Source organism: Pelodiscus sinensis, chromosome 3 (genome assembly GCF_052426305.1).
Source record: "Pelodiscus sinensis isolate ZL-2025 chromosome 3, ASM5242630v1, whole genome shotgun sequence".
NCBI classification, from domain to species: Eukaryota; Metazoa; Chordata; order Testudines; family Trionychidae; genus Pelodiscus; species Pelodiscus sinensis.
In genome coordinates, this window is record NC_143054.1 from 106,517,911 (window position 1) to 106,541,221 (window position 23,311).

Below are 23,311 nucleotides of genomic sequence, written 5' to 3' on the forward strand. Positions count from 1 at the left end.
ATAAGTGGCTAATCAAGAGTTACTACGAATATCAAAAGGTGGGGAGGCTGTCTTTGTAATGTGTAAGGTAATTAACATCTTTATTAAGGCCCATTTGCAATGTGTCGAATTTAAGCATAAATACAAGTGCTGAAGTCTCCCTCTGTAATTTAATGTTAAAGTCTCTTTGAAGTAAGACACATGTCAAGATACTCTAATGTATCTATCAGTAGTTGTGTCCTCTTGAACTCATATTATGAGGAAGTGGGAAAACACTGATTCTTTCCTTTTTAGTATCCCTTTCATAGTCATTAATGCCTTTTTTTTATTTATTTCCAGGGAACCTTTCATCATTCTGTCTGGCGGCTTGTCATATGATACTGTAGGAAGAAGACCCTGTTTAACAGTCATGCATGGGAAAAGCACTGCTGTGCTAGAAATGGATTATTCTATTGTTGATTTTCTAACCCTCTGTGAAACTCCATACCCTAATGGTAGGTTCTATAAAATTTTACTTTTACCCATTCTCTTGTTAGCTTTATTTTGCTAGAATATTCCTTACTGCTTTTGCCTCATTATTATATCTCTGTGTGGGACAGGACCAGAACAATATCTGTTGTAGCTGTTTGTCAAGATTTGTTTAATCATTCTTTTAAAGATTAAATATGTTTAATAATAAACACCAACATCATTATAATGTTCTGGAAAAGAATTAGTTACTACATGTGTTTTTTCTTTTAAAAACAGTACATTTTATTAAAATGCACATTCATACAAGCATTTATAAAATACACTACCTCTGTATTAATGTGCACATAATGTGCACAGACTGTTATAAATAATGACTAGCACTTACCAGGTCTTTCAATCTATAGTGAGTGTGTAAATACTTATTTTAACATCTCTCTGAGTTGGTAAGTAAATTATTACCTATGTTTTATAGGAAGGAAACCTCCATCAATGATTAAATAGTTTGCCAAAATCCATAGAGAAAGCACCTTGTTTCATCTGAGATAAAAAATTGGTTACTTGTACTATATTCTGTACTCAGGCTGTAGACTACACTTCTTATCTATTAGAAATGAAGACATTTTGAAGCGTCAGAAAATATATATTCAAACCGATGTTTTAAATGAAACCATTTCATTATTTTTGTGCCTGTTATGAAGCTTACAATTAGAAAAAGAAATTAAATTTCATAAGGGAGAAAAGTTTGTGCAAATTGCTACAGTAGGAAGTCACCTGCCATGTCTCAAGACCCAGAGCTATTCCAAGCTATAAAAACATTAGCGTACGTGTCCTTCATCCACAGATCCAAATATTCTGAATCCTGGTTACAAAAGACCCCAGACCCATATCCTTCTTTCAGGGTGGATTTATGTAAATTAAGATGATTTAAATTACCAAACAAAAATAATTGATTTAAATCAAGTTACCCCCTCCCCCCAAAAAAAACTGCTAAGACTGACTGTGCTTATAATGCACTTAATTTTGGAGTACGCCCCATTGAACTCACTAGCACTTCTGTTTTTTGAGAAAACAGTTACAGAACGGGGTTCCTTTGGGAAAGCTGAACTATGCCAATGGAAAATAGGGAATAGACATACGGTATCACCATTGTGGTCTGTGGCCATAGTGTTTCGAAGAAAGGAGCATGTAATGTAAAATAAGAAAATGACAGTGGCAACTGGCAATTCTAAATTTCTCTTACTGAAGCTTTCTAGGCATTAGGGATGTTAAATATCAGTTAATTGGATAGCCAATTAACCTTATGAATTCTTACCGGTTACTCAACTATTCTATAGTCCTTAGGGGTGGAGACAGCAGCGAGTGCACTCCAGCCCCACTCCGAGGAACCCTTGCCACTCCGCGCTTCTGCCTCTGTATCAGAGGCAGTAGCACAGGGTGCCAGGTGGGTTCTAGTCCGTGAAGGGAGCCAGTTTAAAAACCAGCTCCCCTCGTGGACTGGCTGGCTGTTGCTCTGCACTGCTGCCTCTGATACAGAGGCAACAGCACAGGGTGGCAGCAGCCTGTGCCGGGGGAGGGCACTGAGCTCCTAGACCTGGCGCAGGCCAGCACTGAGCCAGGATGCTTGCCCGCCTAGCTCGTAATACACTTTAAATGCAGAGCCACAGTGGGGGTAGGTCCTGGATCTAGCACAAGCCAAGTCTGACCTGGGCTACTGGCCAGCTCGCTAAAAAATTTACTGGCGGTAGACAGGATGCATGTAGTCTATAGCATGAACCTATACATTTTTTCTTATCAGTTAATCAAATACACTATTACACCCCTAAAATGTATAGAGAGCGTCTTGAAGAACAATACATTGCAATGTCAATTAAAGATACTAACCAGTTGATCCACTCAGCCATATCCACATCCCATCTGCATCATTTTCTCCCAATAAGCAATTTTCCTTATGATGTTTCATTCTTGCATCTAGGTCCTACATCATCATCTTCCACTGTTTACACTTGACATATTTTTCTTTTATAAAATATTCTTGGACAGGGGCTCTCTGATGCTCAGAAGCCATGACAGTTTTTCTGTTGCAAAGGTGTAAGGGAAGATAGGAAGCTGTGAGAGTTCTGAATAATGTCTTCCCTTTTCCTTTCAACTTCACTGTTCCTTTCTGTGTTGCCTCCATCCTTTCCTATATATATTGTCTCTCTGTCTTTAAGCCAATGTCATAACTAATTCCTCTGTGATGCTTGATGAAAGTCCATCACCACATAAACACAGAATAAAAGTAATCCTACCCAGCTTTTGTCTGTCTTTGCAGGTATTTCTTTTTAGTTTGCTGAAAAATAGAAATTGGAAGCCCAGAACTTTCAAGAAGCAAGTGTTAGGCTGAATAGACTAGAACTATTAATTCATAGGCATATGTATAACATGTTTGTGATGAGATATAATTGTAACTGTTGTTTTTAAATGAGAAAGTTAGTATTTTATTGGTTTTCAAAAAATAAAAAATCTAAATAAAAAAATCAGATTTAAATTAAAAATCTGAAAAATAAAACCTTAAAAAACAATGAATGGTCCTGCAGTACCTTAGAAACTAACAACAAATGTAGATGGTATCATGAGATTTCATGAGCACAACCAACTTTTTCAGATGAATGGTGTAAGGGGCCCACTGTACAAATAAATATCAGAAAAAGAGAAGGATGGGGAGGCAAAGAGAAGGAAAAAAATAGAAAAAAAATCTTGTCAATTAGAGTCCATGCTAAATGAAGCTAACAGAGTGAACTGTAAGTGCTGGGTACTTAGCTTTTGATGTCATTAGGGTATGGAATGTAGTGGCCCATCCAGTTCAGGTCTTTGTTCAAACACTGATTACAGGTGTCAAATTTGTAAATGAAAGCAAGTTCTGCATCAATTTTTATCCACCCTGCCTTCTGTATTGCCTCTATTTCTATTAGCGGGTTAGGGGTTTGGGGTAGGCAGATGTTGAATACTATGAATTGTTGGGTATAGGTGTACCTCAGAGATTTCAATGGTGGATACTGAGACACAGCAGGGTTCATTTGAGAGTGCTTGTTATACTAGCTATATATTTGTAGCTGACCAGTATTTTCAATGTCTTGCTGATGGGACTTGCCCCTTGCTCACTCAGCATTTTTTGTAAACTTTTTGCCAAAGGCTGAAAGGATAGAGGTTGATCATCCAAGAAGAACAAGGTCTGTCTAAACCAGTACAGGAAACCCTGACTTCCGACCACCCAAGTTATGACCCCCCGCACTTAAAATCATTTTTTGTAAGTGTGGAAGGAGCCGAAAACCCCTGATTTATGTCCTCGGCCTCGCATTTATGACAGCACCTATTGTAATTGAGGGTTTGAATTACAATGCCCCCGACTAGCGACACTTCCCTGGGAACCAATCAGAGAGATTGGAGACCACCTGTATTGTACACTTCTTGTGTCTCCAACATTGTGGTTCATTTGCTCTCCACAGAAATAATAATTTATAGGCATTCATGGCTCAGGATATCTGACCTACTCCAAATTAAAATTCTGGAATTGGTCTGAATTCTCCAGCTTTTGGTACCATACTACTGTTCATTTCAGGTGGACAATCCTTCAGTTTCTTTTGTAAATTAGGTCACTTACTGCTTTCCGATATAGTACAGTGTAGAACTGCAGAAGCAATTCTGTGAGGAGAAATAAGGTTACTGTTAGTAATTAGAATTCTCTGAATATATTGCTTTTGCAAAACCATTTGCCTGCCTTCCTCCTTTTTGAGTCTTTTGAAGTTGATTTAATCGAGGAGAGGAAATGAAGATAGGTGGGTGAAGTCTTTACATCCTCAATTTAAAACACAGATTTGTGAATATCTGTCCATTCTCTCATGGTGTTGCTCCTTATGGCTAATGAAAAGTGTGTGGTACACAGTTTCCTGTAATGTGGATGACTGAGCCTATATGTTAGGAGAACTAAAATTACTATTAAATAACCTTTTTTTGGTCTGTTTTTAGATTTCCAGGAACCTTATGCTGTCGTGGTTCTTCTAGAAAAGGATTTAGTACTTATAGACCTGGCACAGAATGGGTAAGAATCTGAGATGTAGTGGAGGGAATATGGAGTGTCTTCGTAATTAAGGCTATTGTGTATCTGTTTGATATCACCTGTTAATGCTCCACTTGCAAATGAAAACAATTTTAATAATATTTATTGGAACTGTATCTGAGATTGCCTTAGTGAAACTCTCACTTTATTTACAGAAATTGTTTTTGGGGGCATTGTTTTTAATTTGAGAAATTGGGCAAAGCCTATGAGGTCGTGAAGAGTGGAGGGCAAGTGAGACAGTCTGAGATACCTGACTCAGACTGTCAAGTTTTTAAAAAAGTCAGTTACAGGACCATCTCAGGCAGTGCCACAAGATGATGCCAGAGCATATCAGGAGCTGCTGAAGCTGGTGCAGGAAACCTGGGATTGGAAACAGAGGCGCTCTTGGAACCCCCAACACTGTTTTTTGAAATTTTGGCCGCAGTGGCCTTAATTAGGGTAGCGCTTCTGGTGGGGTGGGAAAGTTGGTAAAAGCCTAATGGCAGCCCCTGTCTTCTCTCCCACCAATCTCCAAATGTGCAGAGAGGCAATATTACAAACCTGCTAAAGGCTTAGAGTACTATATTCCCACCCACCTCTAGCGGTCTCTAGAGGTAGGGAAAACCTGGCTCAACCCCCCTACCTGCACCCCCAAAAAATAAAGATGACAAGAGGCTAGACTTGGAGGCTGGCAGACCAATTTTTCTGCTAAACAGTTACGAGCGGCAAACTATCAGGCATTATTCCAGAGGTATGACATTAATGTTTGTCATTCCATGGCCAAGTTTGCAGACAGTATTGACCCAGACAGTCTGGAATTTTTGCCTCTTGTCCAGTACAAAAATATTCAGAAAATACCGGACACCTAAAATGTCTGGTATTTTCTGGGGGGTTTTCCCTGTCAGGAGGTGAAAATACTGGATACCTGGCAACCCTACGACACACTCAGCAACCAGGCCCAACTCCCAGATGCCTCCCAGACTGGCCCCCCCCCCCCACACTTCCCCGATTACCTGGTTCCGCAGAGGCTTGTCTTGTGGCTTTGTTCTATGTCAAGAGGCAAGGAAGAGTACTGTCTTTGGCCCTTTGTCAAGCAGCCCTTTGACTGTAGGAATTCTGTATATGACATGCCATGCACATTGAGGCTTTACATCTTCCTAGCATCTGAAACACATTGGTTGATCATGTCAGCTGGTCTTTCTTTTCTCATCACTCCACTTGAAGGTTGTTGACATGATCTTCTAGAGGACAGGGGTTTCCCATTGTGGACCTGTTTGACATCTGGAAGAAAAGGAAGTGTCACCAGTTCTGCTCCCTCCAGGGGCTCCAATCTTCTTTAGTCTGTAAATAACAGCCACCCATGGTCTAGGTGGTCTAGTTTAGCTTAATGGCTAAAGTCAATAATGTTAGCCCTTATCTCAGGGCAGTGTAGGGCTGGCAGCCCCCATGGGGGTCCGGGCCCACCCTACTCCACCAGGTCCCAACCCAGGGCCCTGTGAGTGGCAGAGCATTCTACCACTTGCTCAGCGGGGACTTGGACTGAAACATACCAAGCTCCTCCAGGTGGGAGATACCACTCCGACACCCTCCGTAGGCCACTTCCTACTAGTGCTAGTGGGGCAGTGTCCCAAGTGGTCCCTGGGTGTTCTGGTTCCCTGGCAGCTGCTTCTCCCTGGGGCTTCGCTGGTGCTCGTAACTCTCAGAGGTCTCCTGGATCTCTGGTCCCCGTTATCTGGGCTCTGGCTAGAGATCCTTCTCCTTTGGTGGTTACCCCAGACTGAGTTGCTCTCCTGCCTTTTATGCTGCCCCAGCATTTGGAGCATGCCCAGTTTGGAGCATGCCCCCCCCCAAAACAGTGTCCCCTTTTCACATTAATCAGGACATTTTTCTCTTAGTTTTCTGCTCAAAGCCTCTTGCATCCAACGAGGAGAGGCATCCACGCACCCTAGTCATCAGGTGGGCTTTGGCTTTTTACTTAGAGCGTACTAAGCCATTCCATAGATTGACCCATCTCTTCGTTGCAATAGCTAACAGGATGAAAGGTCTTCTGGTGTCTTTTCAAAGGCTTTCATTTTGTGTCACCATCTGCATCGATACCTGTTATGAGCTGTTATAGGTTGGTACCTCCACCAACACTGATTTCCCATTCGACCAGAGCTAAGGCACTGTCAGCAACTTTCCTGGTGCAAGTTCAGGACATCTGTAAAGCTGCACCTTTATGATCTATGATGCCATCACCCAGCAGGCTAGATATGACACTGGTTTTGGCAGAGCTGTGTTGCAATCACATGTCCATAAATTCCTACCTGCCTCCGAAGATTCTCGTTGGGAATCACCTAACGTGGTATGGACATGAGCAAGCACTTGAAGAAAAAATGGTTACTAGCCTTCTGTAACTGTTGTCCTTCGAGATGTGTTGTTCATGTCTATTCCATGGCATGTCCTCCTTCCCCTGTCAGAATTTTGGCAAGAGGAACTGAGGGAAGGGGGAGCCAGCAGTTCTCCTTGATACTGTGGCATATGTTCACCGCTCTAGAGGGGTCCAGACCCAATCCCCTATGCATACTACTAAGGAAGAACTTCCAGCACTGGTGCATGTGACAAGCACACAGACCTAACATGGAATGGACACGAGCAACACATATCAAAGAACAATAGTTATAGAAGTAACCTTTTTTCTCTTTCCTCCAATGAAGGTATCCTATATTTGAGAATCCCTATCCTTTGAATATACATGAGTCTCCTGTTACCTGTTGTGAATATTTTGCTGATTGTCCTGTGGACCTCATTCCTGCACTTTATTCAGTTGGAGCTCGACAGAAACGGCAAGGTTACAGTAAAAAGGTATGGTATAATGTGCATATCCTTATGTGATAATGCCAGTGCAAAGTGTCATTTATTTGAATCTGTTGTTGTTAACCTTCTAGGAATGGCCTATCAGTGGAGGCAACTGGGGTTTGATCACTCAGAGCTACCCAGAGATAATTATTACAGGGTAAGTGGTAAGATAGTATACTAACTTGTTCAAAATAACTAGAGTGCATTTTTGCAGTTCTGGTTCACGTAACCTGTAGAAAACACAATAATTGATATGGGAGGGGTGAATAATTAATGGAATGTTCAGAAAACTGATTATCTTTAAAACACTAAAAATAATTACTTCTGAATAACAAAGTGCAAAAATATGGTTAATATATATGTATTATGTATACTGGATGAAGAATCTGCTGATCCTATATCCTGTCCTTGCAGTGCTATCAGTGTTTGGAGTTAAAACAGAGCAAAGTCAATTATATGTTGAAAAGAGAGCCATAGCCTCATGCAAAAGTAGAAAGGCAGCAGTCATCGTTCCTAACTTGCCTTTTGTAGGAGATTCTCGTCTGACAGATACTTTGTAGCTAATTACTGATATATTATTGCATATTACATGATGTATTTAGAAACAACAGTCACTTATGCTCTTTGCAAGAAACTATACTTTTCTTCCTGGATTCTCTGTGTATTTTCTTGTCTGTAGTATGCAACGGTGTGACAATAATAGAATAATTGATTTCTACAGTGAAAGACAGCACATGACATCTAGTCCCATCCTGTCATGCTGAGGTGGGACTAAAAATACACAGACTAACCCTAAGAAGTGTTTGTCTAATTGTTTTCTAAAAACCTCTAACAGGGATTCCACAGCCTCCCTAGCTAACCTGATCCAGTGCATAACTACTGGCATCATCAGAAAAATTCTCCTAGTAGTATACTACCAGAGGTGTATCCACTTGAATAAACTGCCACCATCAAATTGCATTTGCTTATTGTCTCTAGTTCCTAGATCTATTATTCTTTGCTGTATATAATCCTTTGATAATGTTTAAACCATTTTAATTGACATAACAGGCTTTTTCTTAAACACTGCTTTTAAATATATGTTCATGTTTAAATAGCTGTTGAGTTCAGTAATCAAAAGATTACCAACCTATCAGAGTTTTTCTTTTAAATGAAAGTAGGTCTCAACAACACCACTCAGTTTTCAGAATGGAGAGAGGTAACTAGCCATGGGTTCATACTGAGACCAATTCTATTCAACATACTAAATTGATTGAGAGAAAGGAGTAAACAGTGAGGTGTAGAACTGCCACATGAGGAGAGATTATTAAGACTAGGACTTTTCTGCTTGGAAAAGAGACTATTACGAGGGGATACAATAGAGGTCTATAAAATCATGACTAGTGTGAAGAAAGAAGAGTTATTTACTTGTTCCCATAAAACAAGAACTAGGGGTCACCAAATGAAATTAATAGGTAACAGGTTTAAAACAAATAAAAGGAAATACTACTTCGCACAACACGCAACTTATGGAACTCCTTGCCAGAGTATGTTGTGAAGGCCAAGACTATGATAGAGTTCAAAGAAGAGTTTAAAAAATTCATAGAGCATTAATTATTATATATTTCTTTAGCACCCATGGGCAATCAGGATTAGGAGCCCAGTGATCTAGGCATTGCACAGAATGATGCAAATTCAGAAGGATGCTGCCTCTACTTAAAAGATCTTAGTCTGTGACTGTATGCAATGTTTCTGTAATGTGCTGGGACCAGCATGGCTAGAGACGCGGTGGGTGAGATAATGTTTTATTGGACCAACTCATGGTGGTTAAAAGACAAATTCTTAAGCTTGGTTCTATAAAAGGTACTACTTCACCCACCATGTGTCTCTATTAGTCTGTCATTGACATTTTCAGAGGAGCCTAAGCAATACCTATTGAACTTCAGTTGATGAAATCACTGAGCACGTCTTAAAATCTTGGCTATCATACCTTTGAGCAGTGTTCCCTCTAAGATTCCCTTCATGAGCAGAGTGAGTTTTGTTTTGTGCACTAATATTGAGGCCATGTGCACTTGTTCGGATGTGTGCCACCCTGGCACCCAAGTAAACAAATATCTTGCATATATTTTTAAAAATGTTATGAAAGAAAGAACACTAAAACAAGGGATAATTAACAAGGTGCATGACTTCAGTTTTTTTATATGAAGTCAAATAAAAATAAACTTAATATTGCAAAAATTTTAGTAGCCAACTTTCCCTGTTTATAGTCCTCTCCCAGACCCTTCACCAGCTGGACCAGATGATCTCTTGGGGTCCCTTATGGTAAAATCTGCCTGGACCCTTTGCTGAGGTGACTGCTGTATTGGGAATAAGACAAAGAATAGCTTAATGTGTTTATGTAAATCCATAGTATAAATCCTAGGATTGCTAACTTCCAGATCCCACGTATTAACCTCCAGACACACTAGACCAGGTTTGCAATTACAACTTCACCCCTTAGTGCTGCACAAATAGTGTGAAGGATTCAGATTCTATGTGGACACTCAAATTTCACTCAGATATCAGGTTTGTTTCCTCATGCCCAACCTCTGCACGGCTGCTACTCCTCTCCATAGGTAAGCAAAGGCACACTGAAGGGAGACAAGGGAATGGATGGGAAACAGGTAAGAGATGATGGAGGGAGTATGATGTCACTATGATGAGCTGATGCTACATATTTTTCTGTGGAGCAAAACAGGTGTTCTGGAGGAATTGGGACTCAGAATGATCTATTAAGAGTTTCCTCCCAGGCCTGAGTAAGAGGTGGGGCATAGCTGCATCACTACAAGAAGAGCTTCAGAAAAATCAGGCACCCCTCTGAAAAACAGCTCTTTTCTGGACTGCTTCTGGGAACAATGCAGCTATACACAGCCCCTTACTCAGTGGCTGAGAGGAAACTCAGTATACCCCAAAATAAAATGAGTAGCGTTCCCATCTTAATACTAGAGAAACCCCTCCTTGGTGAGCCTCCAGACCATCATGGAGAAATACTCTTTTCCAATATGAACTCTGAGGTCTGATGTGGGGGCAAAGAATGGACATGTGGGTTCCATCAGTGGCAACTACCAAACTGGGAATCCTAAACATGTGCAAGAAGGTATTGATGAATTTGTATTGCCAAGCCTTAGGACCCAGAAGACTGCAACTTCTAGATAGCAGTGCACACATCCATGACAACAGCCCTGACAGTTGATCTACCAACACCAAAATGATTAGCTACTGACAATTAGCTAATTGGGACAGGCACACTATGCCCCAGCTCCAGCTGCGGCGCAGTGGGATGGCTGCCACCAGAGCTGGAACCAGGGCCTCAGTGAGGCTGCCCCAGCAGGGACAACCTCCCCACTCCCCAGTTCTGTCCAGAGCAAATGGGGACAGGACAGTTGCTCACCACCATGAGACCTGGCCAGAACCCACCAGGCCACCGCTGCCGCCACCACCACTCTCACTCCAGTCCAGCAGGAAAGTGAGTGGTGGTGAGTGCTGATGCACGGCTCTGCAGGCAAGGTAGGTAGGCCTAAAATTTTCTACACAGGCTCGCAGCTTAGATGGAACTCTGTCTGTATACTGCAATAGAATCATAATGCTAAAGCAGAATGTGCTAGGTGTGGTTTATGCTAAATCAGTAGTGTAATCTAGTCTACATTTCTGTTCCTCATTGCTAACCCCCTTATTTTTTCCAGGCACACTTTTATTTTATTTTTTTATTATTTTATAGGCATGCTGATGGGTCGATCAAGTTTTGGGATGCCTCTGCAAGTAAGTATTTTGAATAATTATTGTTACTTACTCATACAGTTGAAACGTTCTCTAAAATTGTATGATTCTGTAATATAATTGCTCCAAGATGTTCTCGTGTTATCTGCCTCACACAGTCTGTGCATTAAGTTAATCTTTGAATTTAAAATAGACTTGACTTGGGTCTGTTTTTTAATAGTTTACTGTTTGACTGATTCTTACTCCCCAAAAGAAAACAAGTTGGTAGAGCAGGCTATATCAAGAAATGGGCATTTCAAAATTCTTAAAACCTCTGTCTCATTTTCCTGCACTTCTCCTCTTTTGGCACACAGATATAAGAAAGGAGAGAGAGGAGAAGGGCAAGAAAACAGTGAAATTTTAGTGAGGCACCTCAATGTCTAATTTTATTTTTTCTTTCTAATACAAAAAATAACAAGTGTATATTTAAAAAATATAATTTTACAATAAATTATAGCAGCTAGAAATAGTTGTTTCCCACCGTTCTTGCTAGCAAACCACAGAAAAAAAGATTAAGTGCATTCATAAATGCACCCAAATAATTCAGTGGTTCTAAGCTTAGAGAGTAGAACTATTTCTGATACTGTTTTGAATTAGAAGATTGTTGTTGACACTACAGGTTCAACCTCTCTATTACTGTACCCTCAGAACCAGACTTTGCTGAACCATGGAGGTCAATATTGTCTAATAGCATTATCAACACTTGCACTGCTTACTGAGCTCTTAGAAAACATGTAGGGGTAAATTAAAGGTAAAGAGTAGCACTGAACATGGAGAGCTGGACCACTGGAAATTTGGCCACATCTATGATAAATGGACATCCAGCCAACTAAAATCATGCTGGACCAATGTTGCCAGAGAGGCTGGACTAGACAGGTTCAATCTGAAGTATGCAAATAAGTGCATGCACATATTTAGGGTCATCTTGTCTCATTGGTATTCAAGCATAACTCAAAAGGAAGAAATTCTTTATATGTTGTAAATGCTACAGTTCCTGTTGCATGTCTTGTAGATCTTCCATCTCCACCTGATATCTTTCTAGAAGAAAAAAATGATTTTTAGCTTATGTTAATGAAGTTCTAAGGGATTTTTCCTTTTTAAATATCTCATTGTGGATATATTTTCTATGAAGAACTGAGAATGTTAACATGGTGTAACCTTACTTCTGTGCTTCTCTCTTGCTGAAAAATTGTTTATCTTTGTAAAGGAAAAAAGGCACCAAACGGAGAAACAAGAAAAAAATACCTGTTTAAATTTAAACTAACTTTGTTATGCATTCTTATTTGTTCCTAGTAACACTGCAAGTACTTTACAAACTAAAAACAGCTAAAGTATTTGAAAAATCACGAAGTAAGGATGATAGGCCAAACACAGACATAGTAGATGAAGATCCATATGCCATTCAGATCATCTCATGGTGTCCAGAAAGTAGAATGCTGTGCATAGCCGGAGTTTCTGCACATGTCATTATTTACAGATTCAGCAAACAGGAAGTGACAACAGAAGTTATTCCGGTAATGGTATCATTTCTTAAATTTTATGGCATTTGGCTGTAATAGAAATATATTAATTGTCTGGATTTTTATCATGATTCATCCTCTTGGTTAAATTATGATATGTAGGGGATATTCAAAACTAGAAGCAGCAGAAAAAAATTGAGTAGAAGTTTTATTTCTCTATCTCTGTGGTCACCAACCAGTAGATCGCGAGCTACCGGTAGATCTCAGGGGCTCTAAGAGTAGCTCTTGAGCCCTCTCTGAACTGCGTGCCTGCGCAGTACATTTACATTAGATTTCCTCCTTTGAGGAGCAGCTACTCACCGAGCAACAACATAGGTGAGTAGCTGCGAGGAATGGTGGGAGCTGGGAGGTCGGGAGGGCTGAAACACCCTAGCCAGCTGACTGTGGCTTTCAGCTGAAAGAGGCTGCCCTGCGCTCCAGCTGATCAGCGGCTTCCCCTCTGCGCCTGCCCACGTGGAGCTTGGTGGCACCCTGGCTGAGCACGATGGCCAGCTAGCAGGGCAGCCGCTTCTCTTCGCTCCAGCCCGGCTGCCCTGTGGTCAGTCCGGAGGGAGCGCGGGTCAGAGGCTTCCCTCCATGGCTGGTGTAGGGAACTCCCTGCCCCCAACAGTGTTCCATCTCCTCTGCCCCAAACTTATCCCCTGCCCACCTGGCCCCCTGTTCCCTCTTCCTTGCCTCCTCACCCCGCTGCAGAAACCTGCCCCCCCTCTGCAGAAACTTGTCCCCCTGCACCCTGCCCCCCCTGCAGAAACCAGTTCTTCTTCGAGTGGTTGCTCATGTCCATTCGAAGTAGGTGTGCGCACCGCGTACACCGCATCTTCTGGAGCGTTTTCCCTAGTGGTACCCGTAGTGCCGGCAGGGCGCCCCCTGGAGTAGCGCCGCCATGGCGGGGCATAAGTACCCCTGCCGGCGCTGCCCCACCTCAGTTCTTTCTTACCGCAGCGACGGTCGTTGGAGCGTCTCTATCTTTCTTAGTCTCTAGTTAGTTAATGGTTCCCATTCTCACATTGGTTTGTAAATAGGTCTTGTAGTTAGATAAATAAGTTTCACTGTTTTGGTCCTTCTCCCTTGGAGTTAAGGAATGCCAGGGCCGCAAGGCTTCAAAACATGCACTGACTGCGGGAAGTTTATGCCAGGGGCGACCCACACGACAGTTGTCTTAAGTGCTTAGGTGAGGCACATCTGGCTATTGCCTGTAAGATCTGCAAGTCCTTTAAGCCCCGTACCAGAAAAGAAAGGGTTTCCCGCCTGAAGCTTCTCCTCATCAAGACAGCGCTTCAACCGGTGCCGCCGGAACAGCCCGCGGTGCGCAGTGCACCGGCTTCCACGCGGGAGGCTCCTCACCGGCACCGTGCATTGGCGTCGAGGTCTCGGCACCAGTCTCACTCTCCTCCGACTAAGAGAGTGAAGAAATCATGGGGAAGGTTCCCTTTGAAGAAGGCAACTTCGGCTGGGCACCGCGCCGTGGGCTCACTGGTGCGCGTATCGCCCCCACCGCACCATTGGCGCCGAGGAGGCCTTGATAGTCCTGGTCGCCTGCCTCCACACCGTCCGTCCACGCCGGATACGTTCAAGGCAGCGCAGGACCTCATTAGCCTCACGACCTCCCCTCCATCCTCAGTTGACTTGGAAGGGTCGAGATCACCATTGTTGGAGACTCAGCTGGCTACGGTTTCGCCCCAGCATGGCCCAGGTTATCATGCTAAAGTGGCTTATGCGTCGGGACCACCCCATGTGGGGTCAGTACCTATCGCTACTTCGGTACCCTTCTTGACGCCGAACCGTCATTCTCAGGGAGCTTCCAGCCATGCGCGAACTTCGCTGCAGTTGAGCTTCTTGCCAGCTCCCCGCCTGGTGGTGCCAGTGCCGTATCTGAGTAGCCATGTGGCGTCCACTCAGACATCTCTCTCCTCCATGGAGGTCACCCAAGAGCCGGCGTCCGTCTCCGTGCCTTCATCTGCACCGGCGTCGACACAGTGGTCTCGACAGGCACCGGGCCTGGGCACCCCAGTGCCGCAACTGCCGGCCGCAACTCAACCGGCACCGGGCCTGAGCACCCTGGTGCCGCAGCCATTGGCTCCATCTTACCCGGCACCGAGCCTGGGCACCTCGGTGCCGCAGCTGGCGATGTCGCAGTCTGTACCAAGTCTGGGCGCCCCGGTACCGCAACTGGGTGCCGTAGAACCCTGGCACCGGGTCTGGGTCCCCCGGTGCCGCATCCGTCAGCGAGCCTTCTGGCACTGGGCATGGGTCCCCCGGTCCTACAGACAGTACGGCCCTGACGTACTCATGCGGGTAAGCCAGAGTCCATGGCAAGGTTTGCCCCGCGCTCCTCCTCAGCTCCACCATGGCCGGAGTCCAATTACTTTTCGGACTCGGATGCTGTCTCAGTCCGTTCGGGCTCTTCGGGAGCATCCTCGGCCCACAGAGGTCCAGACATTGGAGGGACCACACTCAACAGACGTGGCCTCCGCACCCGCAGTGGACTTTCTGGACCCTCTGGGCCTACCATCAGTGGCAAGGTCAGCTGCCTCCTTCTCTGGGGTCGGGGACTTCAGGGCACTGATCCCAACCGTCTGCATGCCTGTCCCGGGCGCCCCCCCCCGCCCTCTTCGGGCGCTGCAACCCGATCCAGTGGCACCGCAATCCTCAGCACCAGAGGTGGACCCATCAGGAGCGCAAGCCGCCCAGACAGCACCGCAGTTGGCGACAACTGTTCCTGTGCCAGTTCAGGAGTCCTCGTCGTCTCCGGATGAGGCACTAGCAGACCCTGCACCGAGTCTGCCGTCAATGGATGCCCGCACGCACCAGGGCCTCCTCCGCCGCATGGCTTCCAACCTGGCCGTTACGGTGGAGCCTGTCATCGAGGACACGGATCCAATGGTGGACATCCTCACGGAAGATGCGCCTACGCGACTGGCCTTACCGCTTAACAAAACAGTGTCAAAGATTACCAATGCCCTGTGGCAAACACCGGCAACCTTGACCCCTACCATAAAAGGGGTCGAGAGGCGTTATTACGTTCCAAACTCGGGACATGAATACCTGTATTCACAACCCATCCCCAGGTCCTTGGTCGTACAAGCCGCGGCCCAAAAGGAAAGACTCCCTCAGCCTGGTCCTTCCCCAAAGGCGAGGGAACCTAAGCGGCTGGACCTGTTGGGCCGTTAGGTTTACGCCACAGGAGCGCTGCAACTCCGCATCGCAAATCAACAGGCGATGCTAAGCAGGTATGCTTTTAACACTTGGCAGGCCACCGAAAAGTTCCAAGACAGACTCCCTGTGGAGGACCGTCAGGAGTTTGCGGCGGTTGCTTCGGAGGGTAAAGATATCGCGCGGACCGCACTCCAGGCGGCTCTGGACACTGTGGACTTAGCAGCCCGCACGATGGCGACTGGGGTCGTTATGCATCGGGGGGCATGGCTCCATGTCTCGGGAATTCCCCCGGATGTGCAGCATACGATACAGGACTTGCTTTTTGAGGGCAAAGCTCTGTTCTCGGAGCACACTGACTCTAGGCTCCATACCCTAAATGACACAAGGTCTACCTTGAAGTCCTTGGGCATTCACACGCCGGCTCCACAGCGGTGACAGCTGCCCTATAGGCAGCAGGGGAGGGCGCAGGCCCAGGTCCCCCGTGGGGATTACCGGAGGCGCCGCTCCCGGGCCTCCGGTGGAGATTCCAGGGCGGCCGCGCACCCTCAGGGTACTGGGGGTCGACGTCATCGCCCCAGAACCGATGCCCAGCGGGGAGGTCCTCATGGTCCTTCCCATCAGGGCAAGCCCCAGTTTTGACGCCCTGTTCGAGAGTCCCGTACTAATCTCCCGCCCTGGCCCCCCGTTTGGGGCCAGACTATCCCTTTTTGCCCAGGCATGGGCCATAATAACATCAGATGCCTGGGTTCTGAACATTGTGAATGGAGGCTATTTTATCCCGTTCCTAGGTCCGCCGCCCTCAAAACCCCCTTCTCCGTCCCTAGCAAGGGACACCCCTCACGAACACGTACTGTGTCAGGAGGTGTCTGTGCGCCTCGAAAAAGGAGCAATAGAGGAGGTTCCTCCGCATCTGCGAGGAAGGGGTTTTTACTCCCGTTATTTTGTTGTCCCCAAGCCGAAGGGAGGGGTCCGCCCCATCTTGGACCTTCGAGATTTAAACAAGGCGGTCATAAAACACAAGTTCAGAATGGTGACCTTGGCATCGGTCATCCCAGTGCTACAATTGGGAGACTGGTACGCGACTCTCGACCTCAAGGACGCGTACTTCCACGTGGCGATCAGACCCAGCCACAGGAGGTTCCTCAGGTTTATGGTGGCCCAATCCCATTTTCAGTTTACGGTGCTCCCTTTTGGTTTATGTACGGCACCGAGGGTATTCACGAAATGCATGGCAGTGGTTGCTGCATATATCCGCAAACAAGGTGTGTACGTGTTCCCGTATCTCGACGATTGGCTGATTTGAGGTCGCTCGTCCAGGCAGGTAGAAGCTCACGTGGCACTCACAAGAGCCCTCTTCCTAAGGTTGGGACTCATGATTAATGTCGAGAAGTCATCCCTGACTCCCTCCCAACAGATAGAATTCGTGGGAGCCCTCCTCGATTCGAGGGTGGCAAGGGCGTTCCTGCCCAAGAACAGGTTCCTCTCCATAGTGGAGCTGATCTCGGGGTTAACCCGATCCCCTATCACAACCCCTCGGGTCTGCTCCAGGCTCCTGGGCCATATGGCGGCGTGTACGTACATGGTCCGCCATGCCAGATTGAGGATGAGACCCCTGCAGGCGTGGTTGGCGAGGGCCTTCAGCCAATCCAGGGGTCTTTGGGACTCAATAATTACGGTGCCCACAGAAATTCTGGACTCCCTCCTATGGTGGACCCAGGAAACTGTGGTATGCAGCAGGGTTCCTTTCAGTGCCCCTCCCCCCTCCCTGACGCTAGTCACCGATGCGTCCGACCTGGGCTGGGGAGCACACCTGGGGCGGCACAGGACTCAAGGCCTTTGGTCCCCCTCCGAGAGAGCCCTGCACATAAACGTCCGGGAATTGCGGGCAGTGAGGTGAGCCTGCGAAGCCTTCCTGCCAAGGTTCGCCCACTGCTCCATCCTGGTTCGTATGGACAACCCAGCGGCGGTTTTTTACCTCAACAAGCAGGGCGGGGTGCGATTACCTCCCCTCTGCAAAGAGGCCCTGCAGCTTTGGCACCTGTGCGTCAAGCACGGAATCACACCTCAAGCGGAGTACCTCCCGGGGTGCAAAAACCTGCTAGCGGACATGCTGAGCAGATCCTTTGGAGCCCAAGAGTGGACCCTCAAGGACTCGGCTCTCCGCCAGGTTTTCCGCAGGTGGGGTTATCCCCGCCTAGACCTGTTCGCCTCGGCAAGCAATGCCAAGTGCAGGAACTACTGTTCCCTGCTGGGGCTGGGGAAATATTCCCTGGGGGATGCCCTGATGACCGTGTGGCCAGAGGGCATCCTCTATGCCTTTCCCCCATTTCCCCTAATTTCCAGGGTATTGACCAGGGCGAGGACCTTTCGGTCCTCGATCATTCTCATAGCCCCCAGGTGGCTCAGACAGTTCTGGTTCCTAATCCTAGTAGACATTGTCAGCCGACGGTCAGGGCAGTGTGTGTGGGTGTGTCTCCTAAGTCTTTAGCTGCTAAGACACGAAGTCTCGTCGCAGCGGGCAGCCCAGAAGGCTGAAAGGAGCCCTGAGAGTTTAACGTCCGTGACTTTACTGCTAGGACCAAGGTCCCGTCGCAGAGGGTAGCCAAACAGGCTAACAGATGCCCCAGTGTGTAGGAAGAGCTTATTACACTTCACATTTTAGCTGCTAGAACACGGGAGGGGGGAGTTCCTTTGCAGCGGGCAGCCCAGGAAAGGCTGAGAAGTGCCCCAGTGGACCCTGTCACCTGGGAGTGACACAGATCCAAACGCCCAAGCTCTTCCTATAACTGTCACTTTAGACCGGCTGAAGTTCTTTTAAATTGTACTTGGTTCTGTTACAGCAACTGAAGGAGTCAGGTTAAAGCTTAAACAGTTACAGGTTTATTGAGGAAGCTTATAAATCATATGGTTACAATGGCTATTGCTCTATTTCTTTACTACTAGCAAAATATAGATCTTAAAAATGGTTACAAAGAAGATAAAGATAGAAAAATAGAAATAATAGTACCAAGTAACAGCTTACTCTTTCTATGTGTACACTTAAGACAGAGGACCACATCCAGATACAATTTTTACCCCCTTCTGTGCCTCTCGACTCCAGCATGTCAGGCCAGGGCCGGTCCCTCAATTCCTAGGAAAGACGAAAATACGAGGTGGGCGTCCCCATAGAACCTCGGGAGGTCAAACACCTAACCCGACCAGCAGGTAGAGGGTAGAATGACACTCAAAAGAGAGTGTGCTGCTGTACCACCTTTATACTCATGGGGTCACGTATTTCTCTTTCTTATCTGTCATGCCAAATGGAGCTGGTCTGTTTTTTGTGAGACCAGTTCTTACAAGGGAGTTGTGAACTTAATTTACACTTGTAAGAGAGATAACTAAATTGGAATTACTGGGGATTCTTTTCTCAGTGGGAAATTCCTCTCCCAGGGACTGTGTGTGTGTTCAAATCAACATGGGTGCCAGCCGGGGCAGTTCTTGCAGCCTCGAGACCAGCTTATTGACTTAATCGCTCTCTCTCCACATATCTGTTTTTTCAGCTTCTCAGGATCAGATGAGCCAGCATAGACTATGCTGATTTTACTGCTCCTTCTCTGCCCTGTATGCTTCAGAGAGGCAAATAAGATGGATGATATGGGGGGTTGGTCTGTCTGGCTACAGACATGCTTGTCCAGGACCCAATAGCACTCCCTCTAGTCCAGGATCTGCTAACTCAACCCTGGGGCAAGGGGATCATGGTTCACCCGGATCTCCGATCTCTCCACCTAACGGCATGGTTTATCCGTGGTTGAACCAACCTGGAAGGGAATGTTCCCAAGAGGTTCAGATGGTTCTCCTCAGTAGCAGGAAACCCTCTACTAGACGGTCGTATGCTGCCAATTGGCAGCGCTTCTCGTCTTGGGCGTCCCGGAGAGGAGTACACCCGTCCTCGGCTCCTATTCCAACTATTCTTGACTACCTTTTCCAGCTTCGGTCTAGTGGCCTATCTTTTTCTTCTATCAAAGTCCATGTGGCATCTCTCTCTGCCTTCCACGTTGCTATGGCAGGAGTTTCCCTTTTTCCTAACCCGGTGGTTAAAAGGTTTCTTACTGGTCTGGAAAAACTGTACCCCTCAATGAGGGCCCCGCTTCCCGCCTGGGACCTTAACGTGGTCCTCCACAGGCTTATGCTACCTCCCTTTGAACCGCTGGCCACGTGTTCCCTGCAGCACCTTTCATTGAAGGTTGCTTTCATCGTGGCCATTACGTGGGCTCGAAGGGTGTCGGAACTAAGGGCGCTAACTGTAGACCCGCCCTACCTTGTTTTTTCCCATAACAATGTAAGATTAAGGCCTCATCCAGCCTTCCTCCCGAAGGTGGTTTCCCCTTTTCACCTGTCCCAGGAGATTTATCTCCCGGTTTTTTTCCCAAAACCTCATGCCTCCTCTAAGGAGGGGGTCCTGCACTCCCTGGACGCCAAGCGGGCGCTGGCGTTCTACATTGATAGGACCAAGCCGTTCCATAAATCACAGCAATTGTTTATTGCATTTGGGGACAGGGTGAAAGGGTCGCCTATTTCCACACAAAGGCTATCACGATGGGTGGTGCAATGCATCACGGAATGTTATCAGCTGGCTGGTAAAACCCCACCCAGGGTGAAGGCACACTCTACCAGGGTGCAGGCGTCCTCGGTAGCCTTTGGTGCCCAGGTACCAATCACAGAAATTTGCAGGGCAGCCACCTGGTCTTCCCTCCACACGTTTGCAACACACTATGTGCTACCTCGGCAGGCCAGGGAGGATGCAAGGGTGGGCTCTGCAGTCCTCGAATCTGTGATGTAAATATATATCCGGTTATCTTTGTTCTTAATTGGTGCCTTGTCAGTGTTGCATTGTTCAAATAAATCCATTTATTGTTCACCTTTCTTCATGACTCTGGTGGTATGACTGCTCCGACCCCTCCTCCGTGGGGTTAGCTTGGTAGTCACCTACTTCGAATGGACATGAGCAACCACTCGAAGAAGAAAAGAACGGTTACTTACCTGTAACTGTTGCTTTTCGAGATGTGTTGCTCATGTCCATTCGATTCCCACCCTATCTCCCCTTCATCGGAGTGTCCGGCAAGAAGGAACTGAGGTGGGGCAGCGCCGGCAGGGGTACTTATGCCCTGCCATGGCGGCGCCACTCCAGGGGGCACCCTGCTGGCGCTACGGGTACCGCTAGGGAAAATGCTCCAGAAGACGCGGTGCGCACACCTACTTTGAATGGACATGAGCAACACATCTCAAAGAACAACAGTTACAGGTAAGTAACCGTTCTTTTCCTTCTGGCACCCTGTCTCCTACTACAGAAACCTGTCCTGGCACCCTGCCTCCTCTCCCCTGCCTCCACTGGCACTCTGTTCCCTGCCCCGGAACCCATTAGCACCCCTCCCCAGTACTGTGTCCCCTGCTCTCAAATGACTTTTCTATGGGTCAGTGACCCCTGACTCAAGGCAGGTTTCCTACCATTCTCATAAATAAAGACAATGCAGAAACTTTTTGTGTTTAACATAGTATTTTATTTAAAAATGAAGCCTGGCCAACAAACTCCCAATTGGGGCCAAGCCCCCATCTGGCCACAACCACTCCTGCATTCCCCCTTCCCCAGACCCTAGATCTGAGCCTATCAAACACTGGAACCTCCTGCCCTAAGGCCCTCACATACCCCAACCCAAATTCCTGCACCCTCACATCCGCAAGCCTATGGCTTGCTTAGTATCCCAACACTGCACAGCCTGGAGCCTCCTCCCCGAGCCAGTGTCCCCTTCTCCACCTCCTCCTGCATCCAGATTTCCTCCCAGAGCTTGCACCTCTTACCCCTTCCCACACCCAAATCCCTCATTCCCACCCCAGAGACTACACATCCTGTCTCATCACAGCAAGGGTCCAGCTAGACTGCAGCATTTTTTGGGATTCTGGAGATATCCCAGAAAAACTCTTCTGCATCCAGGGTTGCATTTGTTCTTCCACTTTTTTAGTGGAAGAGCAAACAGGCTCTTTTGGTCACCTCTATATTCCTCTTTCCACAAGGAATAAGGTGGCTTCCAAAAGAAGGGTTTTTTTTCTGACATTTGGTCCAATCTAGACAGGCCAAATGTTGGAAAAACCTCTTCCTACAGAATAATTTTTTTTTAAAGCAGCAGTATAAGGATTGGGGATAATAGCAAGTGATGGAGAGGAGGAGAATAGAGAGGGCGCAGGGCTTCAAGGAAGGGGTGGGGCGGTAGATCTTGGCTTGGTCTGTCATTTAAAAAGTGATCTTGGGTGTAAAAAGGTTGGAGACCACTGCTCTATCTCATTTATAGGAATTGGATTGGTTTCCTTTTAATAGCATTAGAACACCGGCTTATCTTTTAACTTCATGGCACTTAGGCATGTGCTTAAATTCTTTTATTGGTTCCTCATCAGGTTACTATACCAATTAAAGGTTTTTGTTCTAAATTTAAAAGCAATTGATGGTTAAAGGTCAAATTTTAATCTGTGAACTACCTGCTATGGGTGAGAGCTGGAGCTGGAGCAGCGCCACTTGAAGCCTGGGGCTTTGAAATGCCACATGTAACCCAGAAGCAGCTAGGGTGTCCCCAGGCTGCACACGGCATTTCAAAGTGACAGCGCTGTGTGGAGCCCAGAATCAGCTGGGAACTCCCCCACTGACCCCAGGCTCCATCCGGCACTGTCACTTTGAAATGCCGCGAGGAGCCCGGCATCAGGCTCCTCACGGCGTTTTAAATCGGCAGCACAGCGTGGAGCCTAGGATCAGCTGGGGGAGTCCCCAGCTCACCCCGGGCTCCACGCAGCACTTTTGCCTTTGAAGTGTAGCAACTTCAGAGGCAGAGGAACTGTATCAACTAATCGAATAGTCACTGCAAAATGCATCAACTATTCAATTAGTCGATATTTAACATCCTTAAGCGCAACAACACCTAAATATCTGTAAAAATCTGAGCCTTAATATATGTAGTATTTTATTTTTGTTTAGCTAAGAGTTGCAAAAAGCAATGATATTTATGAACCACTTTTCTATACATAAGCTGCCTAACATAGTGATCCTTCATTTGAGTTTCTATTAGTACTTCAGTTAATTCACATATACATTTCTATAGTTTTCAAGTGGCAAATGTGGGAATCAAAGGAAAAGGTTTTCATAGAGAAGAGTGAGAATATTTTCTCACTTTTGCTTTGGTTTAATTTACAGATGCTTGAAGTACGGCTGTTGTACGAAATAAATGACGTAGACTCTCCAGATGGTGAGCAAGTTCCACCATTGCCAACTCCAGGCACGGGTTCCAATCCTCAGTCCATTGCTCCTCAGTCACATCCGTCTACTAGCAGCAGCTCATCTGATGGGCTTCGTGATAATGTCCCCTGTTTAAAGTAAGTGTAATAACATGGAAAGTCTAAAAATCCACTTTCTCATGTTGCACTCATATGTCCTTATATCATAGCATCAACCTTAGGCTGAAAGTCCTTGCCTGTTTCC

General features: G+C 46.3%; 1 protein-coding gene across 8 annotated transcripts in view; it reads left to right on the forward strand.

Moving 5' to 3' along the window:
* The window catches only part of STXBP5 (syntaxin binding protein 5), a 194,812-nt gene that overhangs the window by 124,502 nt on the left and 46,999 nt on the right, over nucleotides 1-23,311 (forward strand). For all 8 annotated transcript variants that reach the window (XM_025184070.3, XM_075924382.2, XM_025184056.3 and 5 more), the window contains exons 10-16: nucleotides 319-473; nucleotides 4,456-4,528; nucleotides 7,222-7,369; nucleotides 7,453-7,520; nucleotides 11,100-11,140; nucleotides 12,431-12,651; nucleotides 23,027-23,205. In XM_025184070.3, the coding sequence (XP_025039855.3) occupies nucleotides 319-473; nucleotides 4,456-4,528; nucleotides 7,222-7,369; nucleotides 7,453-7,520; nucleotides 11,100-11,140; nucleotides 12,431-12,651; nucleotides 23,027-23,205 (885 nt within the window). The remainder of the gene's footprint in view (nucleotides 1-318; nucleotides 474-4,455; nucleotides 4,529-7,221; nucleotides 7,370-7,452; nucleotides 7,521-11,099; nucleotides 11,141-12,430; nucleotides 12,652-23,026; nucleotides 23,206-23,311) is intronic.